At 42.7% G+C, this 25,536-nt stretch overlaps 1 protein-coding gene across 3 annotated transcripts in view; it reads left to right on the top strand.

Moving 5' to 3' along the window:
• The window catches only part of Tmtc1 (transmembrane O-mannosyltransferase targeting cadherins 1), a 158,818-nt gene that overhangs the window by 71,235 nt on the left and 62,047 nt on the right, over positions 1-25,536 (top strand). For all 3 annotated transcript variants that reach the window (XM_070038266.1, XM_070038272.1, XM_070038281.1), the window contains 3 exons: positions 12,718-12,799; positions 13,878-13,981; positions 21,171-21,360. In XM_070038266.1, coding sequence (XP_069894367.1) covers positions 12,718-12,799; positions 13,878-13,981; positions 21,171-21,360 — 376 coding nt within the window. The remainder of the gene's footprint in view (positions 1-12,717; positions 12,800-13,877; positions 13,982-21,170; positions 21,361-25,536) is intronic.

Here is a 25,536-nt window from a genome sequence, read left to right as displayed (position 1 = left end):
ATAACTGGACTATCTTCAAACCAGGCTGGCCTCAAGCCTCAGTGCCCCAGTCCCTGCCTCCCAAGTAGCTTGAGCCACTTTGTGAAACATTTTTAGGTTTAAATCCACACAGAAGTATATTGATACTTGAAAGGCCAATGTTCTCACCCTGTGCTTGTCAGTCTGTTCTCTTGCCACGTGGCATGGCAGTGGAAACTCCGCTACCTCACATACCTCGTACAGTTGCTGCTGGATGTGGTGTCCTGTGAGCTGGGGGCCCAGGTCACCAGTCAGTACTCCAAGGATCATGATGGAAAGCTAGCCTGGGCAGAAATTAACCAGCAAAAAGCTGGAAGTGGAGCTCTGTCTCAAGCAGTAAAGTGCTAGCCTTGGGCGGGGTGAGTATTTTGCCAATCAGAGGTAAAGGTAAATCGGTGAGGTGGCAAAGCTGATGTATTTTATTTGTTTGCTTTTCTTCTATTTAATTTTAGTGCTGTGGTTTGAGCCCAAAGTCTGACACACATGAAGCAAGTACTTTCCTGCTTATACTGAGCTTTATTCAGCCACCTACTTTATTTCAATATGGGTCTTGTCAAGCCCTTTAAAATAGAGTATTTGCAGTGCATTAACTGGTGGCTCCCCAAATCCTGAGGCCCTATAATTGGAACCTATTCAGAAAAAAGATCTTTGAAGCCAGGAGCTCAGTGGCTTGTGCCTACTGTAATCTTAGTTACCCAAGAGGCCGAGATATGAGGATCATGGTTTGAAGCTGGCCCACGCAATAAAGTCCATGAGATTTTTTTTTTCCTTTTTTTTGCCAGTACTGGGGCTTGAACTCAGGGTTGGGCACTATCCCTGGGCTTTTGTGCTCAAGGCTAGAACTCTACTACTAGCCACATTCCCAGCTGTATGAGATTCTTGTCTGCAACAAACTACCCCAAAATAAGAAATGGAGGTGTAACCCATGTAATTGTAACCCCTCTGTACGGTATTTTCACAATTAAAAAAAGAAAAGAAAAGAAAAAGAAACGGTGTAGCTCAAGTGGTAGAGCACTAGCCTTAAGCAAAAGAGCGCAGGGACAGCGCCCAGGCTCTGAGTTCAAGCCCCAGGACCAGCACAAGGGGAAAAAAAGGGACTCAAAAATCTTAGAATTTGTATCTTAAATCAGTTGCTTAATACTGATCTCAAAGGATAACAGGGAGATTTTCCAAAAATACAGTGAAATAACACGTATTTATATCTGAATGACATTCTTAAAAACTCAAAAAGAGTAGGAAAACATGTATTCTACTGTGTTGTTTTTGTTTATCAGATTAGCATGTGTGTGGGTGTGAGCTGTGAGGATCAAGGACTGTGGCTATGGTTTTAATAGAGCACAGGGGCTTATGGAAAGCATTGTTATATCTTCTATTTTCTCTCCCCTTCCCCTCTCCCCCCTCAGGGCCTGGTTGCTGTCCCTTAGGTGTTTTACTCTAGGCTGGCATTCTACTGCTTTAGACACATCTCTCCTTCCAGCTTTTCTGTTGTTAATTGCAGATGAAAGTCTCATGGATTTTTCTGTCTGGGTTAGCGTTGAACCTCAGTCCTCAGATCTCAGCCTCCTGCGTAGCTAGGACTACATGTGTAAGCCACCAGCACCTGATTGTTATGCTCTGGGAAACATTCTTGGCTATAAACTCGCTTCAACCATTTTGCAAGTCTTTAACATGTTCAGAAATGTCTAATTGTAAGAATTCTGTCAGTGTCAGTTTATGAGCCAAGTTTAAAAAAACACGCATCTTTATTGTCACACTTCCTATGTATAAAATGCTTAAGCAATAAATATGTCTTAGTAATTGAGATTATAAGTAAGTCGAGATTCTTATGTCACATAATGCCTAGTGGCTGGCTTAGCCTGTTTTCAGGTGCAGATAGCATGTCTCATAAGGAAAGCAATCTGTTTAAAGCAAAGAAAGTTGTGATTGCAACAGTTTCTCCAACCCATTGCTCTGCCTCTTTGAGCTTACTACCCAGCCTATTTATTTATTTTTACCAGTACTGGGTATCTGGGTTGTTTCCAAAACTTGTCTGTGAATAGTGCAGCAATAAATGTGGATGTGTCAGTGTCTTTATTGCATCCTGACTTGTAATTTTTGGCTATTCCTAGGGTTTGACCTCAGGGCCTAGGTGCTGTCTCTGAGCTTCTGTGCTCAAGATTGTTGCTCTACCACCTGAGCCCACAGCTCATTTTTTGTTTGTTTGTTTGTTTGTTTGTTTGGTAGTTAATTGGATAAGAATCTCAAAGACTTCCATTGTTTTGTTTTTGCTTTTGATAGTCAATTGGAGATAACCTCACAGACTTTCTTGCCAGGGCTGGTTTTCAATCTGATCCTCAGATCTCAGCCTCCTAAGTAGCTAGGATTACAGGTGTGAGCCACTGGTGCCTGCCTCTGACTTGTAGTCTTTTGGATAAATTCCTAAGATTGAAATTACTGGATCAGGGGGTAGTTCTGTGTTTCATTGTTGGAGAACTCTCCATACTGCCTTCTAGAATGGCTGTACTACTTGACATTCTTACCAGCAATGGGATAGTATAATAAGGTTTCTTTTCCCACTTCTCAAAATCCACAGGGAAGTGTAAAAAAGTACAGAGGGATTCTTTAAGTATTTTTATTCAGTTGCCCTTTTGCTTACCTTGTATGCAACTATATCACAAGGTCAAAAACCAGGGCATCAGTTTTGTGATACTTGTGAATGTTTGAGTGTGATTTGCTAAAGATTGAGGTTGTTTCAGGTTTTGGTGGGTATTACCTAATTACTATTCAGAAGTAAGTTACAGAGTCATACAAAATTTCACTCCCATAAACAGCCCTTGATACTTCCTTTGCTAATGGAAATCCTGCCAACATTTTGTTCTATCATAATTCTAATTTTAATGTTTAATAGGGTAAAAATTAGACTTTGCCAGAGACCCACGCAGACATCCAGGTATAGAGAACAAAGAAAGGTTTATTGCCAGGAAAGGGATAGGCAAGAATCCTTCTCACAACGGAGAAGTGAGAAATACCGGCTATTGTCTGAGGTGACCTATATAACCTAGGAGGTTTAGGAGGGGCTAGAAGGGGCTAGGAGGCGGAGACCCTGATGTGGACGTGTGGACCAGGGGCTTCATCATGGAGGACTAAGATGTATGGCTGCTGTCCAAATAGTAGATAAGGGTCCTGCAGCTGCCCAGACCTGAACGTCACTCTAAGGGGCCCTTGTTGTCTTATATGGTGGTAGCTGCCCCCCAAGGGGGTTGGAGGCTGATTATTTACTGCCTTTACTACGTGGGCTTGGTGTTGCCTAGGAAGGGAGCATGCTAGGATGGGAGAGGAGAAGGAGTGTACTAAGCTATGGGAAGGGAGCTCATTTTGCTAACACTGTTTTATTTGTCAATAATGTGACTGAGAATTTCAGATTTGTTCCCAAACATCCAATCTGTAGATATCCCTTGCTGTTAGATGCTGTCTTTCAATTCTGTTGATGTTGCTGTTAGTTAAGATAATCATATTCATGCTGGGAGCTGTTTGCTCATACTTGTAACCCTAGCTATTCGGAGGCTGATATGAGATCTGAGGATCAGGGTTCAAAGCCAGCCTAGGCAAGAAAGTCTGTGAAACCCTAATGTCCAATTAACCACAAGAAAACTGGAAGTGGAGCTATGGCTTAAAGTGGTAGAGCACCATAACTGCTATTAAAAAAAAAGATAATCATATTCCCAGTGGTTCATATGCAATTCAAGTCTGAATTAAATGACCCTGCTTGATGGGTATTTCATCTTCACACTGTCATTCAGAAACCCTTTTACTCTCTGTATTATGGCTGTGCATTTTCAAGCAATGACCACAGGTCACCACGATTGTGAAGAACAGCATGGTGGCTGTTCACATGTTTGGGGGGATTGGATGGGCCAAGCCTCAAGTGAGGCTGTCTTTCCTGTCGCTTCCCTTCTTGTCCATCTCCACCTGTAAGTGAGGTCGAGAATTTGCTGCTCAGGAAGGGAAGCGGTGTTTGGAAGCACCAAAGCAATCATTGCAGCATGGCTTTATTTTACAACAGAGATAAAAACCAGATCATTGTGGCTTCAAACAGTTTTGGTTGCTTAGAAGCAATTTTTGTTCATCTCCCATCTTTGCATTTAAAAGTGATTGATTAGGCTATTTAGTAGATGAGATTCAGAATATTTCTGGAATAGTGTAAGGATAGAACTATGAGAATGACTCATCCAGTTAGATTAATTGGCATGCCATACTTGTCCTGCTTGTGGTTCTGTGCATATTTACAACAGATACTGTATGTGTGAAAAACTGTAGGGTAAAGAGCCTGCCACGAATTGGTTCATTAGTCTTGCTCAGATATGGTAAAAACAACAACAACAACAAGGACAAATAAACAGCAACAACAAAATCAAGAAAGCTGAGTGCAGGTAGCTCATGCCTATAATCCTAGCAACTCAGGAGGCTGAGATCTGAGGATCAGGGTTCCAAGCCAGCTTAGGCAGGAAAGTCCATGAGACTCATATCCCCAATTAACCACCAGAAAACCACAAGTAGAGCTGTGGCTCAAAGTGGCAGAACCCTTTCCTTGAGCAAAAAAGCTGAGGGAGAATGCCTAGGCCCTTAGTTCAAGCCCCAAGACTAGCACACATACACACAAAAAGCAGAGAACACTAAATAGAAGCTCAGGAATAAGGTAATATATACTGCACATTTTATTTTTATTTGTAAAAGCTTCAGTCCTGCAATCTTTTAGATTGTCTAGCTAAGAAAGAAAACACAGGAAAATTAGAAGCAACTTAGTTTATTCTCCTTTCTTTTTTTTATCAAATATATGTTTACTATTATAAGGGTAATGTAATGTTACATTACTATTATAAAGGTAATGTACAGTTACATAAGTCAGGTACAGAGTATATATTTTTTTGGACAGTATCACCTCTTCCTTTGCTCTCTCTCAGTTTTTCCCTCTTTTCCCCGCTGAAAAGTTGTATAGTTCATTTTCAACATAGTGTTGAGAGGATGAAGTTAGTTTCGAGGGCCATTTATTCTTCAGGAGAAGGGAAGATCACGTCCCGTAGTGACAGATGGGCAAAAGCTGCATTTGTTCACTCTAAGTCCTTCCATTTCTGAGCCCCACAAACCCCACGAAGACAGATAAATGAACAAACAAGACAAAAAGAAAAGGGGGAAAAAAGCTTGTTTCCATTGTCTGGAGTTCATTGTGGTAAATATTGTTTTATACGCTCAGAGGCACAGAGGTATATTGCGTCTTGTGATCCTCCCCTAAGAGTATCTTCCTTCTGATCTCACTGTGTGTGGATGCCTAGCCTTGTGGATAATTATGATGTTCAGTGTTATTATTCTCTTTTCTTTATAGGAGAACTAAGCATTGTGAGACAGTATGGAAAATGCTGTCAGGCAGAGAGCTCTGTACCTCTGTTTCACAGAAGGACCAGACTAGGCCCTGGTAGCCCCTCATTTCTAGGGCTTCATGTGGACTGTATTGGTCCCCACCAGATCATAGGAGTGTAAGATATTTGCCTTTTCACACACCATGGTGGAGCAGCCAGCTGTCCCAAAGGTTGCTGAGTCCATCATGTGCCCCTGTGGCCTGCTCCAAGCCCCCTCCCAGGGGTTTCTTCCACTGTGCTTAGGGATGCAGTGAGCCAACTGGATTTTAATGACTTATAGAATGGATTTAACACCACTTCCCATATCCTCCGGTCTTTCCTGAAGGAAAGCTCTTGCCCATCTGTCACTACTGGACATGATCTTCCCTTGTCCTGAAGAATAAATGGCCCCTGGAACTAACTTCATCCTCTCACTGCTGTGGCAGGGGTTGGGTCTCCCACTTGAGTAAAGTGCTTTTCCAAACACATCCTTCTGGAGTTCTTCTTCCTTTTTATTTTGGTGGTACTGGAGATTGAACTCTGAGCCTGGGCACTGTCCCTGAGCTTCTTTTTGCTCAAGGCTTGCACTTTGCCACTTGAACCATAGCTCCACTTCTGGCTTTTTTGGTAATTTATTGGAGATTGAGTCTCATGGACTTACTTGCCTGCGCTGGCTTCCAACTGTGATCCTCAGATCTCAGCCTCCTGAGTAGCTAGGATTACAGATGTGAGCTACCAGTGCCCGGCTTGAAGTTTGTTTTCTTGCTTTTTATTTTGATGGTACTGGGGATTGAATTTAGGGCCTTGTGCTTGCTAGTCAGGCACTAGAGCCATGCCTCTAGCCCATTTGGCATTGGTTATTTTTGAGGGAGGTCCGATTTTATGTGTGGGCAGATGTGAATTGTGATCTTCCTACCTGTGCTTTTCCTGTGTCACTGGTGAGCCACCACACCCATCCATTGTGTGTTCCCTTGTAACTGGGATGACAGGTTGTCACCAAACCAGTCATTGGTTGAGATAGAGTCCCAGGAAATTTTTTATGCTTGAGCTAGCCTTGAGCCACAATTTCCTGATCTCCACTTTTTAAGTAGGTAGAATCGCAGGCTTGCGCCATTGTGCCTGGCTTGGAGTTTGTTTTTCTTGTGATGAAATTGTACTGCTTTTGATATTATGCTTTCACAGTGTGGTTCTTCTCTCTGAGTGAGTGTCACTTGCTGACATGATAATGATTGGTTCAGGACACTGAAGCCTTAGTGTTTAGAGAGAGTAGGAATGATTTTAGCCAATCCTGTGATCATTAAACTTCACCTGTAAGGAAGAGGAGATGAAAGAAAGACTGTCTTACAGGGAAGAAGCATCTATAAACTTTTAGATTTAACTTTTAAAAAATTATTTTTAGGTAAACTTTTCATTTAAAAATAAAAAGTGAGCTGGGAACTGGTGGCTCACGCCTGTAATCCCAGCTACTCAGGAGGCTGAGATCTTAGAATCACAGTTCAAAGCCAGCCTAGGCAGGAATGTCCATGATACTTTTTCTTTTTTAATTAGACTCTTATTTTCAATTAATCATCCTTAAAGCTGGAAGTAGAGCTGTGGCTCATGTGGTAGAGTACTAGATAAAAAAGTAAAAAAAGCTCAGATATGGTACCCAAACCCCTAGTTAAGCCAAAGGACTGGGACTAAAAAGCAAAAATAAAAAAGAACTTACAGTTTTAATACAGGATGGAAACAAAGAAGAAGGAACAGGAAGTATGATGTCCAGCCAAGCTGTCTGGGCAGACTGTGGTCTACCATCTTCTGCCAGTCTGGTTCTCTGAGGCTTGCCCTGGTGAAGTCACTATCTTAAAAGGGGCCAATTGAGTTTCCATCATGTAATGTCTGCTAGGGCTGGGTCAAGGAGGGGCACCCTCTGTTCTGGATCTGGAGTCATTCTTCCTGCTTGGGCAGCAAAGGGGCCCAGTCTCCTCAGGAGGGAGGATTACTGGCTCTATTACTAGTTTTAGACAGATTCTCCTTACGTGATTAACACATCTATAAAACTAACCTGATTAGCTTTTACCCTTTTTTTTTTTTTTTTGCTTTGTGCCAGTGGTTGAACTCAGGGCCCAGGCACTGTCTCTTTTTTGCTCAAAGCTGGTACTCTACCACTTGAACCACAGTTCCCCACTTCTGGTTTTTTGGTGGCTAATTGGAGACTAGAGTCTCACAGACGTTTCCGCCCAGGCTGGCTTTGATCCTTGATCCTCAGATCTCAGCCTCCTGAGTAGCTAGGCATGTCACCCTTTTCCTTGCTCTGTCCCAGTTTTTCCCTCCTGTCGCCACCCACAAGTTGTCTTTATTTATACCATTTGTGTGTGTGTGTGTGTGTGTGTGTGTGTGTGTGTGAGAGAGAGAGAGAGAGAGAGAGAGAGAGACAGACAGACAGACAGACAGAGACAGAGACAGAGACAGAGACAGAGAACTAGAGAAAGAATTAGAGAGAATGAGAGAGAGGTTCAAGTAAATGTTTCTTTTTGAGTAATATGACAAGTAAAGAGTTTTAAATTTCTGGAACAATTTCCAAACCCTATTGAGTGGGCATTGAAAGTCCACTGGGGTTTCTGAATAGACAGAACTAAGAAATGCACCAGTATCTGCTTAGAATACCTTTGGTCTTTCCCTCTAGAATCTTCATTTGAATATCAAACAAGACACCAAAGGTTGTTCCTTGCAGAATGCCTCTGCTTATTAAGGTTTGGATGAAGCACTTCCTAAGTTCAAGGAGAATGTTTTAACAAGCTCATTTATACATAGTTATTCTTAGTAAGCTTATAATATTTTCTGTGAGCTCTCTCTACTATGTTTTGGTTACCAGAAATTTTTTGTCTTGTGTTTCAAAGAAAAATGGTTATTTTCAAAGTCTTAGTCTAAAAGTCTTATTCTGAAGTTTTATTCTAAAAGCTGTGAGTTATTTCTCAGCATGTGATTTTTAACTAATATCCTGAAATGGCATAGAAAATTAAGTTAGGAATCATAGATCTAATTCCTTGTAATTCATTTTTGTAACAGTTCATCCTTTTGTTACCAGGAGCTGACATGTAAGCAGAAATGATCTTTGTCTGAATAATTTTCTTCTTCACATTCTGTCTACACTCCAAACTATGAGCACTTTTATTTTGTACCCTGACCTCATACTGGAAGGAAAGGAACATATAGAACAAGAAAAAGGATTGAGAAGAGGAAGGTAAATTATGATACTTAAAATTCTGTTTAGGCCACTAGGTATTTATTCACCATTTTGCTATGATCAGTATCTATCAATTGCTATCATTTTGTAAAAGAAAGCAAGAAAGAAATTCACCATGTTAAAGCATGGTAAAGTAGACTTTACTTAAAGAAGAGTAGCCTATGGCAATACATACATAGATTACTGTGATGGAATTTTGTACTGGAGAGAGATAGTTTGGTATTAACACTCAGTGCAGTGTGGCTACAAACCAAGTAGCAGGATGGGGATCAGGGGTTAGAGAAGTTGAAAAACAACAAAGAGAAACTGTTAGGTAGATAAGGATAGAAAATAGTATACATGACATGAGGCAGACAACATGTGGCCCATTGTGGCCATAATGCCTTGGGCTCCTGCTCAGAATGGCATTTCTATTTCCTTCAATGCCCTGAGTTCCTGCTCAAAATCATATTTTGGTAGTGAGGTCACAGTCAGGCATGATCAGTTGGACTTGCTTGTGTCCAGTGGCAGAGTTCACATGTGGGTCCTCACTGACCGGTCAGATCCGGGGAAGAAGAATTAATTAATTAAGGCATAAAGGCCACTGTTCCGAGGGACTTCATTAGACTCCCAGCACCAAGATCCTTCTTACAGAGTCTCTGTTCTGCTCCCACTTTGAATAAACTTTCTGCATCACCACGCTAATTCTTTACTTGGTGGAGAAAGGGGACCCATGCCCCTAGATAGATAGATGGAAATTTCTGAAAGAAAATATGATGGATAAGAGGCTTCTGGCTCAAGTGACCTAACAGGATCTTCACTGAAGACAGGCCAGGCTGATCATGTATCACCAGAGGCATGGTGGAGGGTGAAGATCTGGATCAGGTATCTGTGGTGAGCGGATATCCAGTGAGAGAGGTTCTTGCTGAACAGGCTTATAAACTTTCACTTTTTATAAGGAACTACACAAGTGGGCACTGGCTTTCTGGAGCCTGACTGAACACTGACCAAGCAAACAGTCTTACGTATCAAGTATCAATTGACAGGACAATTCATGAACAAAGGCGGTGGCATAGAACAGTAAGCCCTCATTTAGATCTTAGGATCCTTGGTGGGTGATTTGGGGTGGCTGGCTTTCTTTACTAAGGTCTGTCTGTGTGAGCTGAGGATTGAGTTACTCTGAAAGATGAACCTCAGGAAGAGGGCAAATTTTAGTGCCAGTTCTGGGGCTTGAACTTAGGGTCTGGGTACTGTCCTTGAGCTTCTTTTGTTCAAGGCTTGTGCTCTACCACTTGAGCCACAGCTCCACTTCTGGCTTAAAAAAAATTTTGAGGGAGGGTAGTTTATTAGAGATAGTTAAGAGTCTCACAGACTTTTCTGACTGAACTGGCTTTGAACTGTGATCCTCAGATCTTAGCCTCCTGAATAGCTAGGATCACAGGTATGAGCCACCAGTGCCTGGCATATAAATTATTTTAAACAGAAAAAAGTCAGAGCCAATGGCTCATACCTGTAATCCTAGCTACTCGGGAGGCTGAGATCTGAGGATCGCAGTTCAAAGCCAGTCCAGGCAGAAAAATCCCTGGGAGACTCTTATCTCCAATTAATCACTCAAAAACCAGAAACAGTGCTATAGCTCAAGTGGTAGATTGCTAGCCTTGGGCACAAAGATGTTCAGGGACAGTACCCAGGCCCTGAGTTCAAGCCCCACACTGACAAAAAAAAAATTAAAATCATTGTTCCTATTAATTACTAGTTGTACAAAGAGGTTACAAGTCCATAAGTATGGTTATAAGTACAATGTTTCTTAGTCAGTGTCACCCCTTCATTCACCCTCATTTTCCCCCTCCCACCTCCTACCTTCAAGGTATGTAGTTCATTTTTTTTTTACATAATGTAAATTGGCTGTAATGACTGCATTTTCTCACCCTCCCACTCTCTGGTTTCATGGGGTGGAGAGGAAAGGATATAGAGAATTCAGCACAGGCAAGCTGCCTGTACACTTTAGGAATCATAGGCTGTCTGACCTAGTGGTTCTCAAAATAGGGCACCAGGGCATTTTGGCTTATTTTGTCATTTACTACAGTGTGAGCAGACATAAATAGAATCTCAAAAAGAAGTCTTAGTTTTAATCCACAAAACTCCATACTATTCCAGGCTAACATCTCTCTGGGATGTCACATTTTAAGAGTAAATTGGTGTCTGAGCTCAACTTCTTGGGGAAATGGAATTTTACCAAGAATAATGCTTTAGGACCATAATTACTGATAATAAGTATCATAGCAAGCTTTCAGAGAAACAATACATGGGGCTTCACTAAGCTGACCATTGGAAAAAAAATCTTAAATTCTGCAGTTTGTTGTTCTATAGAAGGAAACCCACTTCTAATTTTTCCACTATGTTAAAATAAACAAGCAACAGAATGAACTTGAGAAATGAATCTTCCAAAGGCCAAGCACTCCAGGAAGCCCTTTTTCCTGTCCTCCCTAGCACCTTTTCCTGCCTCCTCTGTCATTCATTCCCTTTGACTTCCTGCTGCCACTTACCTTAACCTTTCAATATCCAGAACTAGCCTAAAAATGATAGTTACCATAGAAACAAAACGGGGAGGAGGATGCTCAGCCGCGCTTTGACTTTTAGGAGTACAGACCCCTGTTCACACTGAAAAATCATCACACCCAGTGACTTTGCCTGAGAAAAATACACAGATGTGTGAGCATGTGTGTGTGTGTGCACACATACAACCTTGTATGCAGTCTCAGGGCTCCCTGAAGTTCTCTTGGGGACAGAAGCTATCTGTTCACTTGTACTGTGGAAGCTGACAGTATCGCTGATGTGGGACAGGAAAAGGATTCAAAAAGAGCATTTATTGATGGACCTAGTAGAAAGTTCATTACTAGTTAACTCTATTTTGTGTTTTGAGAACTTTTCTTTTTTCCTATTCATTTAATACTTGGATAGTCAGATCTGAACATGTAATTCTTTCAACTTTGTGTGGTGTGTGGGGTGTGTGTGTGTCCTAGAACTTGAACTCAGGGCCTGGGTGCTATCCATGAGCTTTTTTGCTCCAAGCTAGCACTTGGGCCACACCTTTTCTTCCAGCTTTTTATTGGTTGATTGGAGATGAGTCTCGGGGACTTTTCTGCCATGCCTGGCTTTAAAGCACATCCTCAGATCTAAGCCTCCTGGATAGGTAGGATGACAGCTACTTCCAAAGGGTTTTGTTTTTCTTTTTTAAATGAGACAGGAAGAGGAAAATAGAAGTGAGGAGGGAGATACCTGCTGTTGAGTAAGACTGCCATTTCCCCACACTTATAAAACAGTTGTTAGTAGACACTGGAACCTCACAAATACTTAGTAGTAGCCAAGGTGAATGTTTCCTGCAAGACTCTAAGACATTCAGATTGTACAAAAGGATTCCTGTTCTGATATCACTTTACCCAGTGTAGAAACTAAATTCAAATCCAGCTTTTAGGAGATGTTAGCAGAAATCCCTTTGAGTAAAAACTGGATTAAAAGGAGTGAAAGAAAAAAACACATGAAAGGGAATGAGGGAAACCAGAGTTGGAAAATATTGTTGGGTCACATGATTTGATACAGCTTCTTTCTTTAACTGTATACTTTAAACTGTAGATATGTGGTTGGCCTAGGGGTCACGCCTGTCATCCTAGCTACTCAGGAGGCTGAGATCTGTCAATCACAGTTGAAAGCCAGCTCCAGCAGAAAAGTCTGTGCGACTCCAATTAACCAGGAAAAAAATCCGAAGTGGAGGTATGGCTCAAGTGGTAGAGCATCAGCCTTAAATGAAAATGCCCAAGGAGAATATGGGACCCTGAGTTCAAGCCCCTAGTACTGACACAAATAAATACATAAACACACACACACACACACACACACACACACACACACACACACACACACACACACACACACGTGCACAAAATAGAAGCTTTCCTTGGCCTCCTAGGTTGTAGGCAACAGAGTTGGGGATTGGAGTCAGTGTTCAGACTCTACGGCCTGGCTCCCAGCTTCTCCAGATTCATAGCATATTTACTTCGGAGACAATACGTGGTATACTCTTGCATATATCTAAACATTTTTTTCTCTTCTCTCCTCTTTCAGGTACCTGACAACAGGCAGCAATAGTAATTACCTGCTTTCCATGAGACCATTTTTCAAAAGGGCCATTTTGGTCATAAGTTATGTAAGTATAAATGTATTTGTGAAATGTCTTAATAAAGAATGTTTTTACTTCAACTCAGCTCAGATACATGACCTAGATAATGTAATAGAATCAACAGTAGAATTGACGTGATCTGGATACAGAAGAGTTTGCATAATATGAATGTTAACACAGCTTTGGTATGTGTGAAAGTATTCTAGGTTGGCTGGGAATGTGGCTTAGTGGTAGAGTGCTTGCCTAGCATGTATGAAGCCCTGGGTTAGATTCCTTAGTACCACATAAGCAGAAAAAGCCAGAAGTGGTGCTGTGGCTCAAGTGGTAGAGTGCTAGGCCTTGAGCAAAAGCAGCTCAGGGACAGTGCCCAAGCCCTGAGTTCAAGCACCAGGACTGGTTTAAAAAAAAATGTAAGTATTCTAGATATGTGTGAACTCACTGACAGTGTGGGCTACACTGAAGGCCTTTAAATCTGTCAGTCCGTCTGCCTGTCTATCTATCTTATACAATTCTGAGGTTTGAACTCAGGGCCTGGGCACTGTCCCTGACCTTTTTTTTTTTTTTTTTTTTGCTCAAGTCTAGCACTCTACCACTTGAGCCACAGCTCCACTTTCAGCCTTTTTGCTAGTTTATTGGAGTTAAGAGTCTCATAGACTCATAGACTTGGCTACCTCAGCTAGCCTCCAACCAGGATCCTCAGATCTCAGCCTCCTGGGTAGATAGGATTACAGAGGTGAACCAGGTCTCAGAATTGTCTATTGATGGGTAATGGTCTCAGCATTTAATATTATATACAGAGCAACCATGTATTGCCCTCCATGACTTACTCAGCAGTATTTTCTGGTGGTGCCAGTCACCTGCTCAGGTGAGCTCCCTCAAGGGCTCACCCCTTGTTGTCTCCCACCCTTCTCTCTTTGTGATACCCAAACCTCCACAGAACTCCTTGCAGCCAAGCAGCTTAGTGCTAAAAAAAAAAATGAATCTGGAAGTTACAGGGCCTTGCTTATTCTTCTGCTGAGCACATGTAAGCATGCTAGAAGCCCTGTCAGACAGAGAAGGTTCTGCCTAGGGACCGCCACCTTACGAAGCTTCTTGTTTCCTGTAGGTGATGGTGCTTTTGTACTTTCGCCTGTGGATAATGGGAGGATCTACGCCCCTCTTTTCAGAGCAGGACAACCCAGCTTCCTTCTCACCCTACATTCTTACAAGGTCAGTGGACATAAATATCCGAAACTTTACTATTTGTACCATAGTTCATTTTCTAAAATTTTGTTAGGTATATTAATATTTTACTAGTATCTATCAGTTTTATAAATAATGACTTATATAGTGATACTTTCATACTAGAAAGTTTTTAAGTTTTTATTATTATTATGAAAGTGATGACAGAGGGTTAGAATGTCATAATGTACCAGAACGATTTAAATAACGCTAACCTAAACATTAAAATATGAATCCTAAATAATACTGCAGCTTTCACTCTACCACTTACACCACACTTCCACTTCGGGAGTTTTGCTGGTTCATTGGAGATCAGCAGATCACTGACTTTTCCTGCCTGGGCTGGCTTTCCACCTTAATTCTCAGATCTCAGCCTCCTGTGTAGATAGGATTGCACATGTGAGTCACTGCACCTGGCTTAAAATGATACTTTTGAGTCTCAGGAAACAGTCTTTGTTTTCTCTGCTGATCTGAGTGAGATCTCTCTGCTTACATGCCTCTCTGAGGCTAGCAGGCTGCCAGGTCTCAGTCCTCTTGCACTATCTCGCTTGGTTTCTTAGTTCTGCTGTGTTTCCTGGTCATCTGTGCTTTCCTCTGGGACAGGACTCAAAAGTCTGTCTCTTCTGGTTCCCAGTTGGTTAGTTGGCTCTGCCATCACTGACAGACTTCTTACTCACCATTAGATTCTTGCATAACTGTCAACCTCTGGCTGCAACACCAGGCATTTTTTTCTCTCCTGGTTGTAGAGGCTGCAAGTCCAGGTGAAGATGTTTATTTATTTTATTTTATTTTATTTTATTTTGGGTCCGGTCATGGGGCCTGAACTCTGGGCCTGGGTGCTGTTCCTCAGCTCTTCAGCTCAAGGCTAGCACTCTACCACCTGAGCCACAGCGCCACTTCCGGCTTTTTTCTTTTTGCTTATGTGGTGCTGAGGAATTGCACCCAGGGCCTCATGCATGCACGCAAGGTAAGCGCTGTACCACTGAGCCACCTTCCCAGCCCCTGGGTGAAGATGTTTACACAGGTTATGTGTGGTAAGGCCTCTCTCCTGCCTTGTAGATGGCTGCCTTGTCCCTGGGCCCTCACATGGCCTTTCTCTTGTGTCTCTTATAAGTCAGAGTATAAAACTGGGCACTTGTGGCTCACAGTTATAATCCTAGCTACTAAGGAAGCTGAGATCTGAGAATCATGGGGCTCAAAGCCAGCCTGGGCAGAAAGTCTAAGAAAGGCTTATCTCAAATAAACTATCACAACTACAGGAGTAGACCTGTGACTCAAGTAGTAGAGCCCTAGCCTTAAGCAAAAGAAGCTCAGGACAGAGCCCCATGCCGTGAATTCAGGCTCCAGAACTGGCAAAAATTAAAAAAAAGGTCAGATTCTGTATATGGTCTCACATTGTAGCCTAGGATGGCTACAAATTAGTCATTCTTTTGCCTCAGTCTCTAGGCAGGCGTGTGCGCGTGCGCGCACACACACACACACACACACACACACACACACACACACGAGAGATTAGTCATTCTTTTGCCTCAGTCTCTAGGCAGGCGTGTGCGCATACACACACACACACACACACACACACACACACACGAGAGATTAGTCATTCTTTTGCCTCAGTCTCTAGGCAGGCGTGTGCGCATACACACACACACACACACACACACACACACACACACACACACCCTACACACACACACACCCCGAGAGATTTCTGAGGCTCCCTCCTCTTCTCAAGGTACCAGCTCTAGATTAGAGCCCACTCCTGTTAGAACCTCATTTAATCCTTACTACTTCCTATAGTCAGATCTCCAAAGAAGTCACACTGGAGAGTGAGGCTTAGTATATGAGGTGGTAGCTGGCATAATACAGGCCATAAGTGTTACTTTACTGCATTTATAAACTGCATATAACTTAGTCATATTTCTGCTTTCTCATCTTGCAAGTATTAGCTCTCCTTTTAAAGTAAGTATAATGAATCATCAGGAGGTGTTTCAGTTGTTCTTTATTTAGGAGTTGCTGTAGTTATATTAATATATTAATATATTAATGCATGTCTTTTTATTTTTGTGTGTGTTAGTCCTGGTATTTGAACTCAGGGTCTGGGCACTGTCCTGAGATTTTTCACTCAAGACTAGCACTCTACTACTTGAGCCACAGCTTCACTTCTGGCATTTTGGTGGTTACTTGGAAATAAGATTGTCATAGACTTTCTTGCCCAGGCTGGCTTTGAACTATGATCCTCAGATCTCAGATTCCTGAGTAGCTAAGATTATAGGTATGATCCACTAACATCTGGCTCTCTCTCTTTTTAATTAAGCTTTTATTCTAGATTCTGTTCAGAGTGTTTCCCAGTGTTTGAAATGACCACTTGTGGCTTTAGGTCCAGCATACCCTCCTTCTAGGTAACCTAGTCTCAGGAGCTGAGTTCAGGAAATATCCTCCCTGTGTTTGGTGCTTAATTGAACTGAGATGAAGAGTCCTGATTGTGTGGTTAACATTGTTAAGAAAAATTATCACTGGGTGCTGGTGGCGTATGCCTGTCATCCTAGCTACTCGATGCTGAGATCCACTACTCGATGCTGAGATCCAAGGATCAAACTTTGAAGCCAGCTCCAGGCAGAAAGTCTGTGAGACTCTTATATCCAATCAACCACAAAAACCTGGAAGTGGTGCTGTGGCTCAAAGTGTTACAGCACTAGCCTTGAGCAAAAAAGAGTTCAGGGACAGAACTCAGGCCCTGAGGTTAAGCCGCATGACCGACAAAAATGAAAGAAAGAAAGAAAAAGAAAGATTATCTATGGCATAGAAAGACAGAAGAAACCTATATGACTTCTGTCGTAGCGTAGAGCTTTGGCTGGTTATGATATGTGTGTTATTACTTTTTACTGTATTTTTGGGTGTATGTGTCAATCCTGGGACTTACCCTTAGGTTCTTGCTCTTGGTTAGCTTTTTTGCTTAATTCTGACACTCCACGATTTGAGCCATACCTCCACTTTTGGCATTTTTCTGGTTAATTGGAGATAGGCGTCTCATGGACTCTTATGCCCTGGCTGGCTTTAAACCATGATCCTCGTATCTCAGTCTTTTGAGTAGCTAGGGTTACAGACATCAGCCACCGGTGCCTGGTTTCATCATCTTATACTTCAGTTTTAGGTTTTGAATTCTGAAAAAATTATCTCTTAGGGATTAAGATAACTGATATTTTACTTTTTGAAAAAGACTATGTTTAAATCTCTACATCGTCTTTCCATTGCTATCTTAAATCTCGGAAAAGTTGATGAGATCTGAAGCAACAGCTCTTTCATTTCTGTTAGCATGGAAACATCAAACTACAGTTGCTTTGTAGAATGAGTAAAATATCAGGTCCAGGCTTTGATTTCAGCATCGTGTTTCTTGTTGTGGAACGTTCTGGCAAACATTTCCAACAGTGTAATCATGAACTGGGTGTGCTGCCAGAGGCGTTCTTTCCTAATTCTCAGATTTGTATCTGCCTTGCTTTAATGTGTGATTGCTTGGGATTACCTGTGTTGTGCTGGCTAGTGAGTGGGTCAGGGGCCCTGGCAGGTAGTGCCTTTACATGCAGCCTTAAGATGTGATCATGAGGCCAGGCGCCACAGCTACACAGGTGGCTGAGGCCTAGGCAGAAAAGCCCATGAGGCTTTTACGTCCATTTAACCACCAAAAAACCAAAAATAGAGCTACAACTCAAGTGGCAGGGTGCCAGCCTTGAGCACAAAAGCTCACAGACAGCACCCAGGCTCTGAGTTCAAGCCCCAGGACTGGCACAGAAAAACAAACAGGAAAAAGATATAACCACGATATATTGCCTTTCAGTTCTCCACATTATAATAAAATGCTTCTAGCAAGCCCTTGGTGAAACTGTATTTAAAACCTCTCTCATGCTTGCTTTGGGACAAGAAGAAATCACAGCTGGTTCCTTAGGCACAAAGAAGGCAATGCTCACTGTACAGAGACTTTTAGTTGACAGGAAATCTCTATATTCATATGCTTTACAAACTTCAAAATGTTGTATATCTTAACAGGATATTTGAGGAGTGTGTATGTGTGTGTGTGTGTGTGTGTGTGTGTGTGTGTGTGTGTGTGTGTGTGCACGTGCGCACAGGTGTACATGCTCTGCTACAGGGCCTTGAACTCAGGACCTCACACTTTTGCTTGGCTTTTTCACTCAAGGCTGGCACTCTACCACTTGACCCACACCTCCACTCTAGATTTTTGCTGCTAATTGGAGATAAGAGTCTCTTGGATTTGTTTGCTTGCCCTGGATGGCTCTAAATCATGATTCTCATATCTCAGCCTCCTGAGTAGCTAGGATTACAGGCATGAGTCACTGACATCAGGCTAACAGAATTTGAAAAAATGAGATAGAAAGAGGTTCATCAATAGGCCAGCAGGATTTTTCCATGGATACCTGAGGCTCTGGATGGTAAGCAGAGCTACGTGCTGGTGGAAGTGAACATAAATTAGTCTGGAATAAAAATGTTGTTTAGGGCTTTATGGTGAAAGACCATAGTAGATGCCTTTGGTAACTAGATGAAGCACTAGATTCATTATTGTAACGAGATGGTCTGATAAGGAGTCAAATGCACCATCCCCACAGTCCTAGCTTTCCTAACTTGCATTTCTGTCATGAAACCTGTTGCCTTTCCTAATTTGTTTTTCCAGTCCTGGAGTTTGAACTCAGGGCCTGGGCCCTGTCCCTGAGCTTCCTTGCTCAAGGCTAGCATTCTTCTACTAGAGCCACAGTGCCACTTCTGGCCTTTACTGTGTATGTGGTACTGAGGAATCAAACCCAGGGCTTCGTGCATGCTAGGCAAGCACTCTACCACTAAGCCACATTCCCAGCCCCTTGTCTTCCCTAATTTATGAAGCAGAGTGCCTGATGAAATTGTCCAAGTTGATTTTCTGGCTCTCCAAGTTGTATTTTCCAATTGGTTGGCAGGATATTGTGGTGGTTTTCCTCCTGTAAGTGGAATTTATAGTAGAAAATTGGCAAAATAATTCCCTTTGTGTTTGTTCTTGCTGAGAGAGAGACAGGAGAGAGAGAGAAGGAGGGACGGGAGGGGAGGGAGAATCCAGTAAGTCCAGACATTGTACAGTTTATTTTGTTTCTGAAATTTTAGCAGATATGAAGGAAGTGATTGGCCTGAATGTAATTCATTGTCAAGGAGTTAAAAAGAAATGCTTTAGCTGGTGATTACAGCTAGCTCAAACCTTAAAATGTCATTAGCATTGGGAGTGATTCCAAATGGCCTCTTTGTGCTTATATCTGCAAGAAACTTGAAATGCTAACTTATTACCAACCTGACCTGAATCATGTGAGCTTGAAGATAGAAATATTTCTGCATCTCTAGACATAGTAAATGTGTACCAAAAGGGAACATGAGAATATGGGCATGGGTGGCTCCTGTCTATATAATCCTACCTATTCAGGAGGCTGAGATTGAGGATCACTGTTTGAATCTAGTTCAGGCAGGAAATTCCAGGAGACTTTTACTTCCAGTTAATCAACAAAAGTCCTGAAGTAGATCTGTGGCTCAAGTGCTAGCATTGAGTGTAAAAGCTAAGGGATAGCTCCTGGGCCCTGAGTTCAAGCCCCAGGACTAGTACTTGCACATGTGTGCCTTACCCCCTTCCCCCCATAATTTTGTTCAAGTAAATCGTTTAAACTTCTCTAGTATTGATAGAGAAGGTAACTTACTTTTAGTTCTGTGTTTTTTTTTAACTTTAGTTTTTAAAACCTATTTGAGTTACAATCTAAAATGTCACAAGAAGTATATTTCTAAATATAAAAGTAACATAAAACATTTTTTTCATTATTATTATTTACTCGTATGTGTGCCAGTCCTGGGGCTTGAACTTAGGGCTGTACTTTGTAAGCTTTTTTGCTCAAAGCTAGCACTTTACCACTTGAGCCAGAGCTCTCTACTTCCAGTTTGGGTTGGGGGGGGAGGGAGTTGTTGCTTAATTGGAGATAAAAGTCTCAGAGGCTTTCTTGCCCTAGCTGGCTTTGAATCTCTATCCTTAGACTTTACCCTCCTGAATAACTAGAATTACAGGCATGAGCCACTGGCACCCAGGAAAAAAATTCTTTTTTTGTGCCAGTACTGTGTGATGAACTCAGGGTTTCTCACCCTTGAGACTAAGGGATTTTTATCTCCTCACTACAAATAACTTTTAAAAAATCAACTCAGATCAATCTGTTCTAAAAATGATAAAATGTTTTCAAATTGACTGTGAGCTTCTAGACACTCCTAAGAAGGGATGGTTCAAATGTCTCTTATCAAGAGGATTGTACCTACAACAGTAGCATTTCTGACAAAGCTCTCAACAAGCACCAAGCACGTTCTTTCTGGTATTTATCTCAGGCTGTAATGCATTTATTTGTGATAGTGTCTAAGGTCAGGTTTGTTTGTGTCATTTGCCCACTAAAGAATTAAATGGCAGGAAAGTATTTTAAGTAGACAGAACAAGTTGCTTTGAGGGGAGAAAACAACAATAGTGGAATAGACTCTCTGAAGAAAGGGGTCCCAAAGATGGTAGCTGTGATCCCTTTGTCTGGACCAGTCAGATACATGGTCCCCGCTGCCCCTCCCCACCCCCTTGTACCCAACTAAGGGCTTATTTTTTGTTTAATTGGTTGAATAAAGGCCTGAACTATCAGAGGTCTCCTGATTGGTTTCCTCACCTCTAGCACAAACAGGAAGTTTACTTTTGACTGGGTCCCTGGCTTTGGGTCCAGAGCACAGAAGAAGAGGGTGGGTGGGACATGCATTCACCTCAGTTCATTGGAGGTGTGTGGCCTGATGGGAATAAGAGGCCAGATGAGATTCTGCTCAGTGCCATATTTCTTTAACATGTTGGCATTAAGCCCAGATGCCTTTTTTTCCTCCTGTTCCTAACTAGCCAACTAGAGCAGCTAACTCTTCCCTCATTTGCATGGTAGTTTTTAAACGTATGTCCTGGAAACTGTGTCTTTTCTTGTTCCCCATTGGAAAGGCCAGCCCCTAAGTGAGTGGCAGATACATCTCCAGATGCTCCATGGGAATGGGTGAATGTATGACTTGACATCTTTTCTGATCTTCCTGGGATGATAACCCTGACAGAGATGAAATGTGGATCTTGAGTTGTGTTTTGTTGCTTCTTTTTTCTGTATAGATTCCTTACCTATTCCTACCTCTTGGCCTTCAACGTGTGGCTTCTGCTGGCACCTGTGACGCTGTGCTACGACTGGCAGGTGGGCAGCATTCCTCTGGTGGAGACCATATGGGACCCGAGGAACCTGGCCACTGTTCTCCTTCTGGCCGTGCTGACCTCCCTGAGCCTGCACTGCCTTGTGGCTTTCAAGGTGATTTCCCCAAAGTTCAAATGCATTCTTATATTTGAATTCAGAGAGTCTGCTTAGTAATATTCATTTCTTAGGTGGGGGAGTCTGGGTTTATGTAGAAATGTCCCTGGTTTACAAAACTTTTTTGTACTTGTTTCTGATAGGTAATCTAGACTGTAAAGGGCTTAATTGCCAAGCCAGGCACCGGTGGCTCACACCTAGCTACTCAGGAGGCTGAGATCTGAGAATCATGGTTCAAAGCCAGCCCAGGCAGGAAAGTCGGTGAGACTCTCATCTCCAATAAACCACTGGAAAATTGGCAGTAGTGCTGTGACTCAAGCAGTAGAGTGTTTATCTTGAGCTGAAGAGCGCAGGGACAGTGCCAAGGCCCAGAGCTCAAGCCCTGTGACTGACCAAAAAAAAAAAAACTTAATTGTCTGCTTAATTGTATGGTTCGTCTGTCTGTATTTTTCCCCCTCTGCAGAAACTCAAGGTTTTTTTCCCTCGGGCTGGTTAGCTCTGTGTGTGTGTGTGTGTGTGTGTGTGTGTGTGTGTGTGTGTGTGTGTGTGTGTGTGTGTGTGTGTGTGTGTGTGTGTGTGTGTGTGTGTGTGTGTGTGTGTGTGTGTGTGTGTGTGTGTGTGTGTGTGTGTGTGTGTGTGTGTGTGTGTGTGTGTGTGTTGGTATTAGGGTTTCAACTCAGGGCTAAGGAGTTGTGTTGTCCCTTAGCCTCTTATTTGTTTTTTTTTTGCCGCTTCTAGAGCTTGAACTCAGGGCCTGGGCACTGCCACTGAGCCTCTTTGTACTCAAGGCTAGTAGCACTCATGGACTTTTCTGCTTGGGTGGGCTTCAAACCATGATCCTTAGATATTAGCCTCCCGAGTAGCTAGGATTACAGATGTGAGCCACTTGTGCCTGGCAGTCCTTAGCTTTTTCACTCAAGGTTGGTACTCTACCAGTTGAGCCACAACTCCACTTCCAGCTTTTTGCTGGTTAATTGGAGATAAGAATCTCATGGACTTTCCTGCCTAGGCTGGTTTTGAATCATGATCCTCAGATCTCAACTTCCTGAGTAACTAGGATTACAGGCGTGAGCTACAGAAACCCAGATGGCTAATTTTTTAAATGTATTTGTTATATATATATATATATATATATATATATATATATATATATAACATATTGATAAGTAATATAGTTATAAGCATTTAAATTGGGGTCAATAATTCTACTTCCACTTATGACTGCTTGAGGTTATTGGGTGATTTCTTTCCCCTGCCCTCTCTCCCCAAAATATCAAACTGGACAAATTACTGAATGACCCAAAGAACTGAAAGTATTTCCTCATGTACGCAGCTGCTGCACCAGGTAAAAGTTTGTGGCTTGTTGCTGGGGGCTGGGTCTGGCTGTGTTCTCATCTGTAGCTTCCATCAAAGAATTGATCTGAGACAAGGGCTGGGTTGCAGAGCAGTAGAGGATCCTCAAAAGGGAAAGGTCACCATCAGCACTTGAGTCAAGAAACCCAAGAGCCTTGTGGTTTAGGTCTGTCTTTTATTTTCTAGGAAGAATGTTTGGATATCCTCTATTGAGAATGTTTAAGCTAATTAGGGTTTGACTGCTAGGTCTGGGTTTCATAACTCAAGCCATATTGCAAACATGTCGAATGCTCATTCCCAGGTGTTTTATTTTTTTAAAATCAGATGCACAAAATGCAAATAATCCTTATGGACATCTCCCTTTACCCTAACTGCCAGATGCAGACAACCACAAGGACTAGTGGGGGCTGTTTGGGGAATGTTCTGGGCATTCCAAGGGTGACTCGTCTCATACCCTTCTTGTATGCCCCAGCTTCCTGCCTCAGCCTGAAGGGGCTGGACCTGGTGGTCAATTTCCCAGACTTACTGGGTGGAGTTCCTGATTTTGTTTGGGGGAGATGCAGAGCAAACATAATTACATGGGGAGACCCTGCGGATAAGCGTGTAGTGGCAGGCCAAGGCAAAGTCCTCTCCATGCAGCTGTGGCTGATGGATGAACAGCACATACATGAGGAACCCCTTGCAGGCCCAGCGAAATAAAAGCTGATGAGACAGATGCTGTAGTTTTTAATGGACTCTTTGACCTATGCATAGATGGGTAGCAGTGTTTGGAAGCTTCATACTTAAGTGTGGACCTCTGTCAAATCACTGACTGATCACAAAGCTGTGAAGGCCCAGGAGGGACACCGGAGATCCAGACCACACCAAACACAGACAAAACGAAGCCCTCCAAAATGTGAGCACTTTGCAGAAAAAGAAAAAAGAATAACACATAAAAAATTTTTAGAAAAGTAGTACAACGTTCTAACCTAGGAGTAGACTAGGTAATTTATTACAGAAATAAAGGGGAATAGTTATTCCAAATGATCACTACTACAAAGATTCAAATATTTACCATTTTATTCCTTTGTTTTGTTTTGTTTTTTTTGGGGGGGGGCCCAGTCGTGTGGCCTGAACTCTGGGCCTGGGCACTATCCCTCAGCTCTTCAGCTCAAGGCTAGCACTCTACCACTTGAGCCACAGCACCACTTCCGGCTTTTTTTTGGGGGGGGGGGTCCGGTCGTGGGGCCTGAACTCTGGGCCTGGGCGCTGTCCCTCAGCTCTTCAGCTCAAGGCTAGTGCTCTACCACTTGAGCCACAGCACCACTTCTGGCTTTTTTCTTTTTTGCTTATGTGGTGCTGAGGAATCGAACCCAGGGCCTCAAGCATGCAAAGCAAGTACTCTACCACTGAGCCACCTTCCCAGCCCTACCATTTTATTCTTTAAGAAGAACTCAAGGTCCTGAATTCAAGCCCCAGTAACACACATGCACATACACACACATCCCAACATAAAGTTTGCCAAGTATTATTGTAGTATTCTAACCCACATATATGACTCCAAATCTTTTTGGGAACAAGGTTAGCAATCTCTTTTTGGTTTTGTTTTGTTTTGAGCTGTTCCTGGAGTTTGAACTCAGGGCCTGGGCAATGTCCCTAAGCTTTTGTGCTTGAAGCTAGAGCTCTACCACTTGAGCCACAGCTCCCTTTTCAGCTTTTTTGGTGTTTAACTGGAGGTAAGAGTCTAATGGACTTTCCTGCCAGGGCTGGCTTCAAACTTCAATTCTCAGATCTCAACCTCCTGAATAGTCAGGATTATAGGCTTGAGTCTACAACACCCAGACAAATCATTATAGTCACTCTCTAAGAATGACAGTTATTCCATCTCTCATTGAGATGTGGGGAAAGTTTACATAAATAGTTTAGGCTTGTAACTGAGCTGGGCATCAGATATCTGAGCTTTGGTGGGGGAGGGAAGAGAGGAGGGAGTAAGGCATTGGAGGTGGAAAGCAAGACAATGGCCCCAGTAGGATGTTTTAGCCCTAGCCCCACCCCCATTCCTCCATTCCATCAAGTTGTTTGGGCTACACACCTTCATCTCCACATGGACACAAGAACTGGCATGTTTCCAGGGTTCAGAGCTACAGCCTGTGATTTATGTTGCTCTGAGCACTGGGAACAAGCCAGACCTGAAGGATGGAGAAGTTAAGACTGGTACAAAACTATAGCCTCTACTAAAAATGAACCGTAGGCCCAAACTTAAGAGTGGAGAGAGGGGTGGAACTGAGACCCTAACATACAATCTCAAAAGACACCTACAGCATTGTTAGACTACTGTTAGTAAAGTCAAGTATTTCTAAGCCCCCTCCATTATCTTGTGTTTTCCTTTTACAGATACACCCCAAGATTATTTAATAGGTATAAAGTGCCTTAAATGTTGGGCACCAGTAGCTCACTTTTGTAATCCTAACTACTCAGAAAGCTGAGATCAGAGGATCACAGTTTGAAGCCAGCCCATGCAGGAAAGTGTCTAAGACTCTTATCTCCAAAGATAGAAGTGGAGCTGTCACTCAAGTGGTAGAGCACTATCTATTAGCAAAAAAGTTCAGGGACAGTGCCCAGGCCCCAAGTTAGGACCAAGACCAATACACACACATACACACACACACATATACACACACACACACACACACACATACACACCTACTTCAAAAGGCATCCTGTTGGGTCTTCGTCCGTCCCACAAAAGACGGACGGACGGGGTCCGAGGAAAGGTAAGTGCGGTGCTCGCCCATTCCCTAGCCTCCCTCAGCCCAGGAGACAGTCAGACACAGCAGGGAGCCA

The sequence above is a fragment of the Dipodomys merriami genome, unplaced genomic scaffold, assembly GCF_024711535.1.
Source record: "Dipodomys merriami isolate MVZ:Mamm:240054 unplaced genomic scaffold, mDipMer1.0.p SCAF_10, whole genome shotgun sequence".
Classification (NCBI taxonomy): domain Eukaryota; kingdom Metazoa; phylum Chordata; class Mammalia; order Rodentia; family Heteromyidae; genus Dipodomys; species Dipodomys merriami.
This window is presented reverse-complemented; position numbering and strand designations above follow the sequence as displayed.